This window comes from Neovison vison, chromosome 13, assembly GCF_020171115.1.
Source record: "Neovison vison isolate M4711 chromosome 13, ASM_NN_V1, whole genome shotgun sequence".
NCBI classification, from domain to species: Eukaryota; Metazoa; Chordata; class Mammalia; order Carnivora; family Mustelidae; genus Neogale; species Neogale vison.
Window position 1 is genome coordinate 58,772,972 of NC_058103.1, and position 15,136 is coordinate 58,788,107.

The window sequence follows — 15,136 nt, forward strand, 5'->3', positions numbered from 1 at the left end:
ATGGTAAAAGATCAAAAGAGGAAAACTCCAGGTACATAGGTAACACAAGGGTGAGTGCTGAAGTAAATGCAGAAAGACCAAGAGCTAATGCATAGATTTGAAATAGCTGCTGAGATACTCAAAAACCCATACAGGTAGGTAACAAAGCAGACAATCTTGGGTCAGTTTCTCAAAGTATTAAGAAATCATTTAGGTCTCCTTTAAGACTCTCATCAAAACTTGGTCTATAAGATAGTACTTCTAATTACGCCACTCTAAAAAGAAGGTTCTTTCACTTTCTGATTTTCTACAATAAAAGATCATGAAAATAAAGTAGAAAAAGAATTTGGAATTTCTACATTTTAATAATGTTTCATTAAAATACAATTTTATGCCACGTTAGATTGTTATCATATTTTATGTGTTCTTTATAAAGTGCTATAAAATACAGTTTTTAAGAAGCCGAATGATTCAAAGAGATACACATCAAGTGCTTGATCAAAATATAACCTATTATATCCTGTTTCTAAGAGAAAAATATATTAAAATTAGATATCACAGAGCTCCTTTTCCAAACAAAAGTAACCCACAATAAGTGCAAGGAATGCCTGTATTTTCCCAAGGTTTATTTTAAAGATAAGTTGAGATGAAAATATAAAATAAGGAAGAAATCTAGAGTAATAAAGATGTTTAAACAATATACCTCTTCCTCCTCCCCCTGGAAGCAAAGGTGAGAGTCTGAGTGGACCCTCCAACAAAGTTGGAGGGGAGAGAAAAGCTCTCGTTTCAGATGAAGGTCGACCCAATGGTGAGGGACCATATGGGGAATGCTCTGGAATAATTAAAACAGCATATTTAAATTCATAGTTTCAATTAGCTACACTATAGATTAGAATTCCATTTCAACAATTTCCATCAGGTCACCTATTGCCAATTTAAGTTTAATCCACTTCTTGAATACTAACTATGCCTTGGGTTTTGCTAATATGGGACAGAATTAAATATGGAACCCTAGGTTTTTAAAGTCTGTGTACCAAATAGATACCTAGTCAATAAAAACATTATCCTCTTGGTAACTAATACACTTAAATAACCATACACTACTAAGTAAATGATAATGGTGATATTTAGTGATATTTTAGAGGTATAAGAGGATTTGCGGGCGTTGAAGTTTATTTGGTTTTGCTTTTAATGGCAATATGCTTCCAGATATTTTGGCTGGTGAGGGTTGTACTATTGTAGAAATGCAAAATCCTCTGAAGCATCAGAAATTACTTCTGATTCATTGCCACTGAAAATTCAGATTACATTTATTCATCAAATAAATCACTTTATCAATTAAATAACCAAGAGCCCTATCATTTTACAAACTTCACCACTCCCAAGTAATGATTATGCTTCCAAAGATCAAAAGTCAAGAACATCAAAAAACAAGCTTAAGTACCACCAAAATAATACTTTTTAAATACGTAAATGTTATTATTACAACAAAAGATCAAAGTTTTATTTAATTTTTCTGAAACTTCTGCTTTAGATCCAGAAGAAAATTCCTTCTATATAATTCCCAGCACTGCAAACTTTATTACTATTTGAAATTAATAATAATCTGCTATTTTGTTAAATGTAAAAATAAACTTTCATTTTAGTGAAATTAGACTCTCAAAAGTGACTTTTATACCTTCAAAACAGTTATTAAAATGGAATTCCACCTATATAAAGATAGCTTTATTTTTCACTGCCTTAAATGCTTAATTCCAATTCAACCAAACATTATTTTGAAAAATTTAAACTATTTGGAATAGTATGAGATCATTAAAAATGCTAAGTCTTTAATGAGTGGACAAAAATATTAAATACATCTTCCAAAGAACTGGTCCTCACTTGGAGGTAATTAAAGCAAAGAATGCTCAGATTGTTTTCCCACCTTAACTGACTCTTTTAAATAATTAAAAACAACTGTTCTAATTCTTATTTTTATATTTTAAGCAAATTTCAAAGATAGTGGATATATAAATAGTCACAACATTATTCCATTTAAGCACTCCTTATTCATTCTCCCCTAAAATAATTATGATTATTTATTATAATAAATAACTATATAATTATTATAAAATAATTATGATTACCTGACTATGTGCCAAGCACTTTGCTTTGCAAGGAGCTCAATGTACTAAATAGACATCATCTTACAAATGCCCACTGAGAAATGGAGGCAGCAATTATTTACATTTTTTGCTAGGGAAACAAAACTCAGAAACCTGGGAGATTGTGCCAGAACTCAGAATAGAATCCTGGTTCCAAAATCTAAAATATTTATAAATAGTAGTATTAATTTATACTAATATAAAAGGTTATGTGCAATATATACATATATATATGTATTTTAAACAAGGGTTTAAAAAAAAAAACTACCTCTGCCAAATGCTGTATTTGGAACATCAAGTGCATAAGGATCTTTTTCTAAAAGTTCAAATTTAAACTCTGTTTCAGTTAATCTGCAAATAAAGAACAAACATCTCTAAGTTACTCATCCAAGAAAAGCACCCACATTTCAAGAAAAATGCCACTACCAAGTACAAGGTACTTTTCACTACCTCAATATCTACATAGAAAAAACATGCTTTAAAATTATTTTGATGAGTAATATATGTAATTGTCAAATAACTATATTGTACACCTGAAACTAACAGAACACTGTGTGTTAACTACACTGGAATTAAAATTTAAAAAAGAAACCAAAAGAGGGGCGCCTGCGTGGCTCAGTGGTTTAAAGCCTCTGCCTTCAGCTCAGGTCATGATCCCGGGGTCCTGCGAAGGAGCCTCACATAGGATTCTCTGCTTGGCAGGGAGCTTGTTTCCCTTTCTCTCCCTCTCTCTCTCTGCCTGCCTCTCTGCCTATTTGCGATCTCTGTCTGTCAAATAAATAAATATTAAAAAAAAAAAAAGAAGAAGAAAAGAAAGAAACCAAAAGAAACAAACAAACAAATATTCTGACCAAAACACCTTTCTATAACCCCACTACTTATTTTGGGGTAACAGGCATCTTTTCGCCTAATGATAGTGATGTTTTATTTAGTTTTGAAATCACTTTATTTTGTTCTGTTTTCAAAACTGAACTACAGTGGGGGCACCTTGGTGGCTCAGTCCTTAAGCATCTGCCCTTGGAGACTTGAGCTTTCGGCTCAGGTCCTGTGACCAAGCCCTGCATTGCATGGGGTGGGGTAGGGGGGTGTCCCTGCTCAGCTGGGGGCCTGCTTCTCCTCTCCCATTCCTCCTGCTGTGTTCCCTCTCTCACTGCCTCTCTCTCTGCCAAGTAAATAAATAAAATCATTTTTTAAAAAAGAAAAAACTAGACTACAGTGAATACTATAATCCCAGAACCCAAATTTTAGAAATAGCAGGGCTTTCCAAGGTCAACCAGTTCAAATCTATCATTTTACAACCAAGGAAACTGAGCAAAAAGTTTACATGATTTATTCAAAATGAAAGTGCAAGGATTAAAACACAAGGCTCTTAGCTCTGATTCACTTCTGCTTTCCACTGTAATGTTACCCCTGATTCGAATCAGAACATAAAAAAGGAATCCAGTGAACTCATCCTACTCTTTCATTCCTAAGCCTTTTATCTGAAAAATGTGACATCTTAAAAGAATCGTATTTCTAGTTTTTGATCATCGGATCTGAAATAAAATATTTAATCATGTAGTTTTAATTTCAGAGTAGAAAAGACAAGCAAAGAGACTAAGCTAATACTGGATAATGTTAATAGTAAACTCTGGCAAGAAACTTCAACACCTGGGAAGACTATTACAATCCTCCTAGAAAAGTATTTATTCTTCTCTTTGATTATACATTATAAACTTCATTCTCCCTTTCATTTTATTTGTAAGGCATTGTCATCCAATGAAAGAAAGTCAGAGAATGAAACAATTAACATTTATTCTACCCATTCACCTACTAAAAGATGCCAGTACTCTGAAAATTACTACATTAGAAATTTGTCCTTTCTCTTTCCATCCCCTGTAAATGCCTTCTTCCTACTCTGATTTAAAAAAAGAATTTTTTTAAGTTATACTTTTTACAGAAGAACAAGTGAACAGTTTACTTCTGTTAAAACAACTTCTTTAGGACAAGTGTTTCAAACAAAAGAATCTAGTAACTCATAATAAAACTAATAAATATTTCACCATCAGATATGCTGGATTCATGCATATTTATCCCTACAAAAGCATTATATAATACATAACAATTAAAAATAAAGTACTAAACTAAAGCTTTAAAGTGTTCCCGCAAAGATACTTACTTTTGTCTATTGTAAGCATTTTCCTTCCTCAATTCATTAAGAGCTCTTTCAGCATTCCGAGCTGCCAACTTAAAGAAAATAATACATTTTTAATCTTTTTTTGAAAATACATCTTCAAACTAACACAAACAAATGTAAAATGAAAGATAGGTAAGTATTCATAAATACCATAATCACTTACATATCCATTTCAGAAAGTCAATGTAAAATTTTTAACTTAGGGAATTTTTAAAAAGGGAATGAGTTTCGTATAACCAGAAGACGAGTATCAAGGCTGGAGTTTGATCATGTACTTGCCAATGAATGCTGTTATATAGATGTGGAGTCAAGGATCAGCAGCATTTGGTGCTGTAAAATCCAAATAATATGACAAAAGCAATGTAAGAGGACCCAAGCTTAGGGTGATGGGAATGGAGACTCAGAATCATTAGGCACATGTACGCTGGCTATAATATCATAGACAGCTGTCTTTGAAGAGGAATCACTACTATTTAGTGAAACCATAAAGGTCTATAACAGCTTCACAGCATGCCCATATAGGACATTTTTTTAAATGGCTGAATATAAGCAAAGTGTGCAGCGTGTCTGTTCAGCACATAGCATTTTAAAAATCAATTCCTACAGTCTTACATTTGTTTAGTGAAATGTTTATGTAATAAAAGGTTAGAAAATCAGAGTACATATGTTACATAAAATAAATTTACACTTATAATAAATACCAAGAACATACAATATTCCTAAACAGTTTGCAGGCAAAGGTTAAACGTGTATGGAATACTGCATGTCTTCCAGTAATTCTGTGAACTCTCCAGTTAAGAAGCAACAATGTCTGGAATATCAGACCTGGCCAAACTAATGCAATCCACTTGGGGAAATGTATTTATCATGCAAAGGTAGGCAAATTGACTCAATTTATAACCATAACTTTTTATAAGTAAAAAGATCTATCAAATGTATTCACTTGAAATTATGAAGTACACATTAAAACTGACATTAACTGGCCAAAGAATAAAGTATGTTAAGTATTCCTTACACACACAGACACAAAATAAAGCTTAACCATATTTTAGCATTATTATCAAAAAGATTTCATGTATAAATCACTTTCTAACATATAAGCATAAAATCAACTTTATACTGATAAAAAGAATATTACACCATAACAATTTTAGTTAATAAAATACCAATTCATTTAATAATGGAGAACCAAAGCCACTTCTAAATGTTTTCCACACATTTAGTATAACTATTTACTCTTGATTTTAAGGTGTAAGACAATGAAAAGTTAATAAGTCAAAAGTAAATTTGACTATGATTACAATGCTGTCAATATGAAAGACATATCTACAAAAAATATAAATATAAATCACTGATGCTAAATGATTAGAGTCTTTTGAAAAGCTTACACTTCAAAGGTTAGGTAAAACTGTATTTCACTGAATGACCACACTGTATTCAGATATTAAATACTTAAAATATGCAAAAAAGTATCTATAATTGCATATTAAAAAATATGCATGTAAGTATTAAGGGAAAAGAAACAGTCCCTATTTAAGTTTAAATCTGTGGTAAGGACAACTGTAAACGACCACAGTACTTGCCACAGAACACATAAAAGCAAAGTATTATGTGAGTTCAGAGGAAGAAAAGATGAAATCTAATGGGATGGAACAAAGAAATTATCCAAAAAAAAGTAACATCTGAAATTGTGAAATTATTTGTAATAGTAAAAAAGTAGAAACAAAGGAAACATTTCTCAAATGGGAAAGGTTTATATAGATATAAAATATTCATAGAAAAATATCTATAATATATTTAAATAAAGCAGTATATAAAACATTAATATATAGTATGTTTTCATTTTTTAAAACATACCTGTGATTTATGTCTGAATATATTTTTTTAGGTATAGAATAAATGAAAGTGATACTGCTTATTACTTCTTTGTACATCTTTTCTATATAGTCTGAACTTTTTATTCAGTAAGTATGCATTATTTTTATAAAATCTAAAAAAAAAAAAAATGGGGGATGCCTGGGTGGTTCAGTTGGTTAAGCATCTGCCTTTCGGCTCAGGTCATTATCTCAGGAGCCCTACATCGGTCTGCCTACTCAGTGGAGAGTCTGCTTCTTCCTCTCCCACTGTCCCTCTCCCTGCTTATATGTGCACCCTTTCTCTTTCTCTCTCTCTCAAATAAATAAAATCTTAAAAAAAAAACAAAACACTTTAAGACATGAAGGATATTTTTTGCATTTTTTGAAGATTTTATTTATTTGACTGAAAGAGCACAAGTTGGGGAGTGGCAGGCAGAGGAAGAGGGAGAAGTAGGCTCCCTGCTGAGCAGAGAGCCTGAGTGGAGTTTGATCCCAGGACCCTGGGATCATGACCTGAGCCAAAGGTAGATGCTTAACACCTAACCAACTGAGCCACCCAGGTGCCCCTTTTTTGTATGTTTTAACATGAAGTCAATGTCATTATTTACTAAACAAGAAATGCAATGTACAATAACAGAAAAAGCTCAGACTTGGAATAAAAAAGGTCAAAATTTCAATCTTTACCCTTCACTCTTTGGTCATGTGACCTTGGGCTGTTTTCTCATCTGTAAAATTTGAATTATAATACCTATTTTACAGTTCTTATGTGGACTGAATGAGTTATATATGCAAAATGCCTTGAAGTATAGTGCTTAGAACACAAGACACTAAAGTTTCTCTCATCTTTTTTTTTTTAACGTTCTTCTCATCTTTAAAAAATTATCTGTTCTTAGTATTCAGAAAGTAACAGGGAGTGGTGAAAAAGACTTAATTCATCTCCCAAGCCCAGCTTAATTCAATAACAAAACTTCACTTGAACCCTCAGTACAAAATCTGAGAAATGGGAAGAGCCCTGATATTCAACATGTCTAACTCAGAATCTATGCTGGAATCTCCACTCCAAGAAATATCCACATCTAAGAAATATCTCCCAAGTTACAGTGCAACAGTATAGTAACAGTTAACATGTACTGAGTGCTTATTATGTGTCAGGCACCTGGCTTAATAGCCTTACGTGAGTTATCTTACTTATTCATCATAATAACTCTATGAAATAGGTACTACTGCTATATCTTTCCTTATGGGTAAGGAAACAAGAATGGTTGTTACTTGTGATAGAACCAGGATACCAACCATGACAGGCTGACCCCAAACTCCATGTATTCACCCGCTGTGCAAACTGTCTCCCCTTCAAGACTCCTAGGGACAAGTCCTACAAACGCCAGCTATTTTAACAGTTCTACATGTTAAACGGATCATTCCTATGGTTAGTAAAACCTGCATCCTTATCATTTCCTCACACAGTGTTCCTCTGGGAGCACTGACATGCCATTTCTCACAATAATCTTTTTCTTGATGTGTATCAAGTAATTCAACACTGAGAATCAGATACCCGAATTGTATGACTTTCACAACTAGAAGAGGCTTTTAATATCACTTAGTTCAATCTGTTGTTTTCACAGATGAGTAAACAGGCCCAGTAATCTTAAGTAATTTGTCCACAAGTACTGGTGGCAATCCAGGGCCCTCAAACAATTAACCCATGAACATTACATCACTTCCCACAGACAGAAAGTAAGATCCTTGCAAAGTAAAAGCAAAGAGGGAAAAAATCAGATTTCTGTGAATAACTGTGTTATAACAAAGTATTTAGTTCATAAAGAACATATGTCAGGGGCGCCTGGGTGGCTCAGTTGTTAAGCATCTGCCTTTGGCTCAGGTCATGATCCCAGGGTCCTGGGTTCCAGCCTCATATCGGGCTCCCTGCTCTGCAGGAAACCTGCTTCTCCCTCTCCCGCTTCCCCTGCTGTATTCCTCTCTCACTGTCTCTCTCCCTGTCAAATAAAGAAAATTAAAAAAAAAAAAAAAAAAAACCATAATTTCGCTACCAGTAAAATTAAAAGAAACTGATTTTATTTAATACTAACTTAATTTGCAGCATGGAAGTGTACCTTTTAAACCGCTCATTTAAATTAGGAAAAAGAACAATGTGACAAAGAGAATTTGATACTTACCCAATTATCATGTGCTTTTTTCTCATAGGAAATAATCTGAAAAAGAAATTCATTAAAATACTACTGATTTTCTTAAATAAAAAATTTTGCATCTACCACTATGATTTAGTACACAACTTATACACTCAAAAATAACTCAAGCGGGACGCCTGGGTGGCTCAGTTGGTTGGACGACTGCCTTCGGCTCAGGGCGTGATCCTGGAGTCCTGGGATCGAGTCCCACATCGGGCTCCCAGCTCCATGGGGAGTCTGCTTCGCTCTCTGACCTTCTCCTCGCTCATGCTCTCTCTCACTGTCTCTCTCTCAAATAAATAAATTAAAAAAAAAAAAGATTTAAAAAAAAAAATAAAAAAAAATAACTCAAGCATCTCTGAAAAGTAACATTTTAAAGCCAATTTTCATATACACATGATTTAAAATAAAAACTGAATGAATTTTTGTCTAGTAAATTTGTTTTATGCAATAATCAACTACAATGAGTTACCAACTAAGAGATAATTAGCCCAAGTGAATATGAGAGCCCAATGTGGGTATATGTTTATTCAATCCACATTCTCAAAGAAGCAGGACACATGGCAATTTTAAACAAGGTCTCTTATTCCAGAAATTTGGCTCCCTATAAATGTCCCACAGACAGGTGCAAAACCTCAAGAGAGGTGTACAACTATCAAGTAACTATATTCCTGTATCAAAATAGAGATAACTCAAACAAATCATAATTGTTTTAATTTACACACACACACACACACATACCTGCCCTTGATAAGAATGAACGGTTCTCTCCAATTCTTCCTCAAGATCTTTGGCTCGCTTTCTATAAGGAATAATCATTCTACTATTAACATATACTAAGAAATGAGAAAATATACCATGTCTCTTGAAAATATCAGTTAAAACACCTAAAGTGCTTTGTTTAATATAAAAAATAACTCCAGAACTTCACACATCAATCACCTTTAAGACTTCTAAAGCAGTATTTTTTTCTTGACATAATTTTAACATTAATTGTGCTTTAAGAGTACTATTACTTGGGTTTACCTAAACCAATGGTCATGCAAGAATTTATATGGTATATTGGTTTGTTTTTATTTTTATGCAGCATGACCTTGGAAAACTTATTCTGATATCTATAATTTTAACAGAATTCTAAGAAATTAGCTGTCTGTGTGAAGTAAAATGTTACTTACTACCTTTACACAACTAGTAAAATAATTTCTTCTTTTGGATAAAACCCAAGCTTATTCTTCTAACACAAAATGAAATATAAGAACTATCTGGGACACTGCTAAATCTTCCACCTTATTTTCTCTAGGTTTTCTATTATTTCCATGGAACTAATGATGAGTGAACCAAGGAAAAAACCAGACATATAAACACTTCTTCAGACCTTTAGTTGTGATTCACTCTTTTTGAGGCAGACTTCCCGAATTCCTTAATATTGTACACATTCTTCCCCATTTGAACCAAAAAGGAAAGACCCTGAAATTAATGGCTATTCATAAAATTTATTCACATTAACATAAAATAGAATTTCCCATGTTCAAGTACAACTAATGTGAGAGATTTAAAATCATACACACTGAAAGGAAAACATTTTTTTCCTTCTTATATTTTCTGTGTAATTGCATAATAGCAAGATATCCAAATGAAAAATCATCAGAAAAATATTGGGTTTTTTTTTTTGGTTGCTTTTGTTACTTTTTCTGATATTGGGTTTTTTGATACCCTCCCCACCTCGAAAAGAAAGGAGTAAAATATATTTGATACCTGTATGTCTCCAGCTCCTCAAATGCATGACTGATCTTTTCATCTGCTTTGGAAAGTTTCCCCTCTTTCTCCAATCTGTAATTTTCCTCTACTGTTAATTTCCTTAAAACAAAAAATATCTTTTTTTATAGTATGTCATAAGATAATCAAATATATCTTATTAATTATATGGCAACTGGTGCTTCCCACAAAGCAATCTGCATAATACCACTAAAAACATCACATGCAAGAAAAAAAGTACCTGTGTAAATATTCTGGGTGTGGAACTTAATTTTTTTTTTTTTTAAAGATTTTATTTATTTATTTGACAGAGAGAGATTACAAGTAGGCAGAGAAGCAGGCAGAGAGAGAGAGAGGAGGAAGCAGGCTCCCTGCTGAGCAGAGAGCCCGATGCGGGACTCGATCCCAGGACCCTGAGATCATGACCTGAGCCGAAGGCAGCGGCTTAACCCACTGAGCCACCCAGGCGCCCTGGAACTTAATATTATAAACTGAAATTATAAACCATCCTGTCTAATAAAGTACTACTAATATAAAAGTTTTAAGAGTTTTCTGTAAGACATTATCATAAAAATAAGAACAAAGGTAAATATTAGTAAAGACTATCTGACTATATATTATTTATCAAGACTTATCATATAGCGCAACATACATTTATTAGACAAGAAGTCACCAAGTAATGAACTGTAAATCAGTAATTTTTAAATTGGTTATTAAGTCGTTAACATAGTAATTGGGCTTCCAGGACAGTTCACACACACAAAACAAAAACAAAAACACTTTTAAAGAATCCAAAGTAAATAAAAGTAGTAGTAATAGTTGTACTTACTACTCGAAGTTCTTTTAATAATAATAGCTAACTTAGTGAGCCATTAGTATGTGCAAGAAATTGTTCTTAGACTCTTACATATATTACCCTAAATAATTATCACAATAGCTCTACAAGAGGAGAAAGGAAGCACAGAGAAACTAAGTAAGTGAACCTAAGCATAGAGCTATTGTCACTACTTAGTCACTACTTAGTGACTCCATTATACTATATTACTCATGTTGTTTCACATGATATCATCAGTAACAATGGTCCTTCAAGAAATACTTATTGAACACCACAGGAAAACATATTTCACATCCTAAATGTGAATGTCTTCCCTTCTTCATGAACTTTGGGAAGGAACATGACATACTACTGAAGAAATTCAACAGGGCAGGAATAAATGTTTTATATGCCACAAACTACATTACCAATTGCTAAGAGAGCACTCGCTAGGTCAATCCTTTCATAGCTGTTAGAAGAAAATAAAAGTCATCCCTTCAGAAGAAGCATGAAAATTATAATGGGTTTGGAGATGGAAGGAGGTGTATATTTACAGAATCTAGATTAAAATTGGTCAGAAATTCTCTGACACCTCTGCTGCTGAGAAGTCAAGTCTATGAACCTTCCCCTTCAATTCGGGTAGGCTCATTAACGATGGAAATTGCACTATAAAAGCTTGATGATTTGAAAAAAAAAATCACATCTTATTTCACATATTTAAAGCAACATATTGGGGCGCCTGGGTGGCTCAGTGGGTTAAGCATCGATTATGGCTCAGGTCATGATCTCAAGCTTGTGAGATCGAGCCCTGCATCAGGCTCCACACTGGGCATGGGACCTGCTTAAGATTCTCTCTCTCCCTCTCCCTCTACACAGCCCTCTATGCTCATGTGCTCTCTCTCTCTAAAAATAAGTAAAATAAAAATCTGAAAAAAGATTCTCTTCCTCTCCGCCACTCACTCTCTAAAAAAATATAATAATAATAATAAAGCAACATATCAAGCTTCTGTGTTACATTATTTTACTTCTCTCGAATATTAGACCTGGAAAAGTGCTAGCAATGTAATATTTCAATCACAGAAAACATCAATCTAGCATCTGGAAAATGACTGAATCTAAATCATACTGGTATGCAGGCAAAAAATTTAATTTAACATTTTACTAACACTATCAACTCTCTATATTCTGCTCTAAAGAAAAAACAGTGGCACAATTCATTGAATTTGAGTAATGAATATTTTAAATATAAAAATGAAATATAGAGTATTTGGGGAATTCAAAACATTTCAGATTAATGAATGAAATCACAATGTCAACAATACACACAGAGCCAGGATTCTACTCAGCTTCCCACCCTTGCTCTGTAGTACCTATGAAAGGTACCTCAGAAAACAACTTTCTCTTTGAAATTTTAAACATTACTCATTGAAATTCTATAATCAACCAATCAATCAAATTTTCAAAATACACTCAAAAGTATTCCTTTAACCTCAGATAATCCCATTTATGTCCAAATTTTATTCACAGTATCTTTCATCCTAACCTAAAATGAAGGGTCATCCATTCCTAAATTCACTGATGGAGGTGTCCACTCTGTGGCTTTTCCATTTAGTCAAGTTTATTTCTCTTACATATCCTGAGCAGTCCCGAGTGGCCCAAAGGTACATGATAAACAGCAAATTTTTAATTTTTGAATAAACTCCAAATAATGACTGAAGTACACAGCTTGGCAATAACAGAGCTTAACTAATCCCCCAGCATCCTGATGGCAATGTAATGTTAGTATTTTCTACCAACATTTCCAAATACATAAAGAAGAATCTGATTCCTATTAGTTACATTCTATAAAGTCACCACAAATCCTAAATTAGCAAATAATGAACCAGTGCTCTTAAGGGAATCAGAATTACGTTTCTATATGCTCTAGTGATAGCATTTTCATTTACCAGTCAATACATAACCCTGTTTTAAGTGTGTTAGTTTAAAGACACCTTATTTAACATCTGTTGTTAAATATGACACTTCTACTTTCTCTGTAAGATATATCACAGCCTTTTTGCACTTAAGAACACTAAACTGCACTTCAGCAAAATAGTGGGGGGCCATTTTAAACCACTAAATCACCAACAAAAAGCACAATAATGTGGCACTATACATAATGCAAAAAGGACAACCATTGACAAAATTAGAGCTGAAATACAAAAGCAGACTGGGAACGTGCATATTGGACAATTCAAATTGTTTGCCATTCTGTGCATGTCTAAGAAAGACCACTACAGCTCCATGAGTACTGGTCTGGGGTTAAAAGTAGGTAAATTTGCAAATACAGAAACTAAGATTGATGAGATCAACTGTAATAACTTTCATTAAAGGGGCTTGAAATTAAATTAATTAAATCAAGTAATATTTTATTTACTTTTATGATGAAAAATATATCTTATGGTGGTATTTGAAAATCTGGGCTCTCCAGATCAGTGTCTTTTTTTTTTTTTTTTTTTAGATTTTATTTATTTATTTGACAGAGAGAGATCACAAGTAGGCAGAGAGGCAGGCAGAGAGAGAGAGAGAGAGGAGTAAGCAGGCTCCCTGCCAAGCAGAGAGCCCGATGAGGGACTCAATCCCAGGACCCTGAGATCATGACCCGAGCTGAAGGCAGCAGCTTAACTCACTGAGCCACCCAGGCGCCCTCTCCAGATCAGTGTCTTAACAGTCTTCTGTGTATCTATGCATTTAGGCATCAGTTGCCACATACATAGAATCTTTTACTCTAATATATAAAGGTACTAAACATATTTATTCATATATTCAACAAATGTTTATTGAATAACTACCATGTGCCAGACAGAGTATTAGGCACCAAAAATACAGAAGAAAAGAGAATAAAGCAATTCTTTCATGGAGTTTACCTTTAATGTTGGGAAGATTAAAAAAAAAAAGGACAATCATTCATCAGAGGACTATAAGGGCTATAAAGAAAAATAAAGCAAGACAAGAGGATAGGGATTACAGTTATTATCTTAGGGTAATCAGGGAAAAGATTCTTTGAAGCAACATTTGAAACTAGACCCAGATGAAATGAAGGATTTAACCTAACACAGGGTAATACCAGTTCAAGGCAGAAAGAGCTAGTAGAAAAGGCCCTGAGGTACAGATGTGCTTGGCATACTAAAGATTATTGAGAAGGCCAGTGCGGCTGGAAGGTAATGAAGGAAAAAGAAAATGAGTAAGTAAAAATTAAAGGCATAACTGGGAAAAAAAATAAAACGAAGCCAAAGTTCAGATCTTAACAGAGTCTTGTAGGCCACAGACTTTGGATTAAATTCTAAGTGCCATATGAAGGCACTTGGGAGTTTGCAAACAAGACAGAGACAATATCCATAATTTATATGTTAGAAGGGGCATGCCACTGCAAACAAATGTGTAGGAAGTTACGTGGAAAGAGACTACTCATAAGGTTACTGCAATAAACCAGGCATTAATGATGATGGTTTAGATGAGACTCATATTAGGAAAGGTATGAAAAATGGTCAGATTCAGAAGAAAAAGTGTTTCAAGATCAAATAACGTCCTTAAAAATGAACTGATGAGATATTACCCAATCATAAATTGAGCACTTTGAGTATCACATAAGGTGAATATGCACTATTTTAAGCTATTTTACTTGCCAAACAGCAAACTTATCAATATAATTTTTATTACCTGTGAAGTGTCATTTCATTTTCTTGATATAATTCGGTCATCACTTTAAGCTTCTGCTGAAGCTTTTGATTCTCACTTTCAAATTGTATATTTTCTGACTGTAAAGATGCTTGCTCATTCTGGAGACTTTCAAGATATTCTATAGAAAATTTTTAAAAATCACGATTAAAGGAGTAAATATTTGAGATGCACATTAACACTTCATAAGGATTAAAATGACCAAAAATAATAATTATTAATAAATAAAATTCTTTCCACAGAAAATGTATATTTTGTTCACCTAAATGCTTTTTAGTATTTTAATTAAAGAACAGAAAAACTGTTATAATTTTTTTTATTACTCCAAGAATTCCCAAAATCTTCAATATTCTAATTCCAGCATCTAATTTTCAGTTAGGGTGCCAAAAACCAATAAAAATTCTCAAGAAAGTTATGGAGATGAGAATTCTAAAGCGAAATATTTTAGTTCAATATTTCCTCTGGGCACCTTTCAGTTGGTTAAGTGGATGCCCTGGCTCAGGTCATGA

General features: G+C 33.4%; 1 protein-coding gene across 12 annotated transcripts in view; it reads right to left on the reverse strand.

Annotated features, from left to right (window-relative positions):
• MIA2 (MIA SH3 domain ER export factor 2) overlaps positions 1–15,136 on the reverse strand; it is an 85,818-nt gene that overhangs the window by 17,312 nt on the left and 53,370 nt on the right. For 7 of the 12 annotated variants that reach the window (XM_044231921.1, XM_044231920.1, XM_044231928.1 and 4 more), the window contains 7 exons: positions 14,610–14,748; positions 10,097–10,198; positions 9,083–9,143; positions 8,330–8,365; positions 4,282–4,349; positions 2,392–2,474; positions 683–811 (listed from right to left, as the gene is read on the reverse strand). In XM_044231921.1, coding sequence (XP_044087856.1) covers positions 683–811; positions 2,392–2,474; positions 4,282–4,349; positions 8,330–8,365; positions 9,083–9,143; positions 10,097–10,198; positions 14,610–14,748 — 618 coding nt within the window. The remainder of the gene's footprint in view (positions 1–682; positions 812–2,391; positions 2,475–4,281; positions 4,350–8,329; positions 8,366–9,082; positions 9,144–10,096; positions 10,199–14,609; positions 14,749–15,136) is intronic. The other 5 variants (XM_044231922.1, XM_044231931.1, XM_044231929.1 and 2 more) reach the window with 2 other exon arrangements.